We start from the raw sequence: 5,144 nt of genomic DNA, 5'->3' as shown, positions 1-5,144 counted from the left end.
GATTTTCCCTACCATGGGTCCTTTGGCATTGGGTGAACCCCCATTCCAGTACTCTGTTCTGTATTTGTAAACCTCAGACGCTCCATAGGTGGCAAGCATTTTGTTCCGGTGGAAGCTCTGATAACAACTTGTGCAGACAAGCTTGCTCTAAAATGTTCACATTGAATTAAAGAAGGGTCTGGTGAGATAGTGGCTAGATAAAGGAGGTTTCCATAGAAATTCAAGAAAAACACCGCCTCCCTTCCTGGTTGGTTAGTAACGAACACCCCTAAAAGTACATATAACCAAGATAGATAAAACTTTGATATAATCTTATTCTTTCAGGAAACACAAAACCCTTGCTTTAATCAAAGATGGCCGTGTTATTGGTGGTATCTGTTTCCGTATGTTCCCATCCCAAGGATTCACTGAGATTGTTTTCTGTGCTGTAACCTCAAATGAGCAAGTCAAGGTAAGGGTAACTCAAGGTCTTCAAAGAAAAGCAGGACGTGGTGCTTCTCACCAGAGCTGCAGAGCTTGGGAAAGTATCTCTGTGCCATGTCAAAGCTTCAAACAGAGTGGAGTTTAGAACTTTCTGAAAAGAGTCCTCTCATTGGGAGTGTACGTGGATGTGTGCGAAGAGAGTAAATGGTTCCACACACCAACAGGTCAGGTTCCACCAAGGCTTTGTTGGTCCTTGGGGCAAGGTACAGGGACACTGCACAGCCCCAAATGCAACCCAAGTGTAGTCCATGGCAAGTGAGGGGGTATTTGAAAATAAATTGCATTGTTCATTGTTTGTTGACACATGCACACTGATACACACAATACACCCCTGGTGACACTGAAGCACCAAAAAGGATGTGGAGTGACGGGGATTAGAAAGATGATGTAGGTGGCTTTTACTTCAGGAAGATTTTTTATGATCTTGTCCCGAGAGGGGGACAGGGACTAAAGAAAACTCTACAAGGGAAGTTTTGAAAAATTTGAAACTTATGACTCAGTTTCAGAAATATCTGTGCAGGGTTTGGAATGTAGTGTTTTTTAGAGGTCGGTTTGTGTGGCTAGTTTACCTTCCTAGTTATTCTTGGCATCGGTTCCTTCCTCCCCAGGAAGTGTGGCCGTTTCATTGATATCACAGTTGGTATCGCAGTCTGACTGGAATAAACTAGACTCTGACTTGGCAGAAAGAGGTCCGATCTAGATTATGTTGTATTCTACTCTGCTGCCCTTAGGAAAATGGAAGCAAGAAGTATGTCTTTAGAATATTATTTGTTTGGCATTTTGGGAGCCCTAAAGAGGATCATGCAAAAATGCAGTTGGTGCTGGAAAGATAAGCAGCTCAGGATTCGATGGCTGCTGAGAAAAATCATGGGAAGGTCTGATGCGCCATGCAAATGTCACCATATATGTGATTTTACATTTTTTAGCAGCTATATTAAAAACAAAATTCGTTTCTTAATATATTTTATTTTATCCAGTATGTCCAAAGTATTTCCTTGCAACAGGTACTCAACGTCACAAAGAATTATTAATGAGACATTCTACATTCTTTGTTTTGTACTAAGTCTCTGAAATCACGTGTGTATTTTACACTTAGTACCTGTCTCAATTTGGACTAGCCACATTTCAGGTGCTCCTTGGGCACACATGGCCAGTGGCTCCTGGGTTGGACAGTGGCAGGTCTAGGGACGTTGTTGCCTCCTGCAGCTACAAAGAAGCAATGCCATTTACAAAAATTAAAAATAAGTCACTCTTGCTTGAGGGCTACAGCTAGTGGTGTGGGTCCTTTTGCTTTCATTAACAACTTTCCTCTGGTCATGGTGCCAATTATAGCCAGTGAGATTATTTATTCTCATGTGGCTTTTGGACTTTGATTCATAATCCTAAGCATGAAAGGGCAAACAGAATTCATGTCTTCCATTCGTCATTCTGACTGGGGAAAGTGAGGGCCCAGATTTGCTTGAAACTGATCTCTGGTTCTTTTTTAAGGAATTCTGACAGTGTGTCTTTAGATGGTGCTGTTGTTGTATTTATCACGTTTTAATTTCCCTCTAGCCAAAGTGAGAAACAATTCCAAATGTCCAGAGCTTGGGAACTTATCTAAAAGGAAAATTTTGTTTGGCTTTTCATAGGGAGAGGAGCTGGAAAATGTGTCTTTGGTTTATAATTTCAGAAAAAGGTTGCATAATTTTTGTTTTCAAAGAAAGTGTCACCAAGCACCTTGTGTGGAAAGGTTGATTAAGGTTGACTTGGACACTTTTACAGGGATACCGGAGAAAAACTAAAGGGATTTAATATGAATTGGACACTTTGTTTATTACTTTCCAGAAGGGCACTTCCCCCCACCCCCCAAACCATGTAATTTTCTAAAGACGTGAAGGAAGGTGGCCAAACATCACAAATTTAGTGGGAAGAACTAGGAAAAAAACCAGTTTTTGTAAATGACTGAAAGTGGTAGTTTGAGAAAATGAAGATTATTTGTTCAAAACTGAAGAGAGTGGATGAGTTTGGTGGAAGCCAGTGCTGTAGTACCTATTTGTGAAAACAACAAGTTCATAAATGGAAGTTTAAAATTTTTACTTAACATATTAAAAATCTTGGCTAAATAATACTTTAAAATATGTATCCCACTCCTTTTGGAGTATCACGCTTACAACCAAATTTCTGTGAATGCTTTAAGTAAGATTTGTATGTGGATTTATCTTGCTCCAAGTACACACAATATAACATTTGAGAATTTACTTGAAGTTCCTCAACTGGTTTTAGAATATCTTGTCAACTGAGAATTATTTGGATTTGATACCATATGCAACTTTAAAGTTATATACCTAATACTTGTTTACCATAATAAACATTTAAATAAACACTGAAGTTCCCAGTTGGATTTGGAAAAGAATCCTTTTGGTGACCGTTAAAAGTAAAGGCATATAAACAAGGGAAATAGTTCTGGGGTGAAAAACTAAACATTTGCTTATAATAGCTTAACGATGTCAATGCCTCTTTAACCAAAGAAATATTTAAGCTACCACTGTTCCCAGTCACAATACTGAACACAGCGAGGATTCAAGTTAAAAGGCACAGCCCTTACTCTCAAGCAACTTGGAATATGGAAAATTTCTGTGGAGAGGTGACAAATTAGTGGCCACTGATAAAAAAATATGTAGGTTTTGAGAAGCTATTTACAAAAGAGCCATTATTGTTGTTCTTGAGTAAATCATTGGATTGTGGGTGAATGGGAGAAAATTTATAGTTCCATTAATTCCTTACAAGGTGGTGTATGTAACAAAACCCTAGCTGTCTTCTATCAGCCCCATCTACGTTAAAGAGAATTTCATCAGAAGACACATTTTTTTACTAATTTCTAGACATTACTATTCCTATAGCTAACCCTTTTCTTTTCTTCAGTTTCATTTTTTTTAAAAATAGTTTTAAACCACATAGGTCACACACACATACATTTTTCAGATAAAACAAAACTCCCTCTCCCTCTTCGCCCTGCCATTCCACTATTGTCAGCTTGGTGTGTGTCTTTCCATTGCTTCTGTACTGATTTACATACATGGAAATGTGCCTGTGTGTAAGAGGTAGGACTATGTGTTTTATTGTTATTTACATAAATAGAATTCATACTATACATACTTAAAGAAATACTTGCCATTAGGTCTTAGGGATCTTTCAACGTTAGTGCATATATGTAGTTATTCACATTTATATTTAGATCAACTAAAATTAAATAAAATTTAAAATTGTGTTTTTTAGTCACTCAGGTACTCAATAGCCGCATGTGACTAATGGCTACCATATTGGATAGCATAGATAAAGAACATTTTCATCACTGTAGAAATTTCTATTAAACAGTGCTAATATAGATCTATATTATTCTTTTTATATAGCATTTCATAATGTAGATGCACCGTAATTTATGTAACCACTTCCCTGTTGACATTTATGCTGCTTCCTATCACAAACAGTGCTCTGTTTGGAAATGTTTTTGTAGAAACTGAGAAGTAGAAATGCTGCATGAATGAATATGGCCACTCTAAATTGAAAATAAAAATATTTCCAGATTGCCCTTTTCAATGGATTTACCAATTTACATTTTCACCAGTGGGATTGGCGAGTACCATGTCCCCCTATCCTTACTGATGCTGGCTGGGTACCATTAACCTTAAAGATATTTGCATACTGTTGAGTGAAATATTGCATCTCCTGATGGAGTGCTTTGATTACTAATGAGATCTCACAACATTTTTATATTTATTGGCAATATTTATTGCTTGTTCCTTTCCTTTGAGAAATTTTCTTTTAGGCTGTCTCTCTTTTTCTTGTATTGATCCTATAGAAGATATTTATATATNACACATTCTTTCTAAGAAGACACTACACATTTAAGTAATTGGTCATGTTTTAGGCCATAAAACAAGTTTCAAAAAATGTTGGAACAGAATATGTCATTATGATGATGGCAGAAGCACCGATGTTTTGGTGTTACATGGACTATGTTCTCGAAACACAAAGGAACTAAATTAGAGATTAATGACCAATGATAACTAGAATCACCGCTTGCGTTTGCATGTGAAGAAATTCATACCTTAAGGCCTTATACATCACGTTAAAAAATTATCACAGGGAATAGAAAATATTCAGAGTGACTCTGTGGTTAGCAGTTACTGTCTCTCCCACCTCCCACTGCCACGCTTTCCCTGAGTAAATGGAAAGTTGACTTTCATATCCATTAGTGTTATTAGGAAATTGGTTGGATTGGTTGACTTTGTGTTATCTGCTTTGTGTTTAAAATAACCCATTGTTTGCCCTTTTATTTTGATTATTACAGGAGAAAAGAGGAAAATGAATGACACTCATGTATTAGAAGAGGCCAAGAAACCTCGGGTTATGGGGGATATTCCAATGGAATTAATCGATGAGGTGATGTCTACCATCACGGACCCTGCGGCCATGCTGGGACCAGAGGTCAGCAGGGTGAACCTGGGCAGCCAGCTGGTGACCTCTTCTTCTCCTCTCGGCGCTCCAGTTGTCAGAAATGGGGATGGTATCATGGAGAGTGAGCATGTCTGCTTCCCTGGTTTGCATTTAACCGGGCGAGGAGGGCAGGAAAAACTGGTGGGGAGGAGATTCCACTGGAAGAATATCACATCACAGGG

General features: G+C 38.1%; 1 protein-coding gene across 1 annotated transcript in view; it reads left to right on the top strand.

The window, feature by feature from the left end:
• KAT2B (lysine acetyltransferase 2B) overlaps positions 1–5,144 on the top strand; it is a 112,475-nt gene that overhangs the window by 87,794 nt on the left and 19,537 nt on the right. Inside the window, 1 exon segment of the mRNA XM_019663739.1 lies at positions 325–451. Coding sequence (XP_019519284.1) covers positions 325–451 — 127 coding nt within the window.

The sequence above is a fragment of the Hipposideros armiger genome, unplaced genomic scaffold (assembly GCF_001890085.2).
Source record: "Hipposideros armiger isolate ML-2016 unplaced genomic scaffold, ASM189008v1 scaffold_403, whole genome shotgun sequence".
Taxonomy (NCBI): domain Eukaryota; kingdom Metazoa; phylum Chordata; class Mammalia; order Chiroptera; family Hipposideridae; genus Hipposideros; species Hipposideros armiger.
The sequence above is the reverse complement of the archived record's forward strand: the minus strand, read 5'-3'. Positions and strand labels throughout refer to the sequence as shown.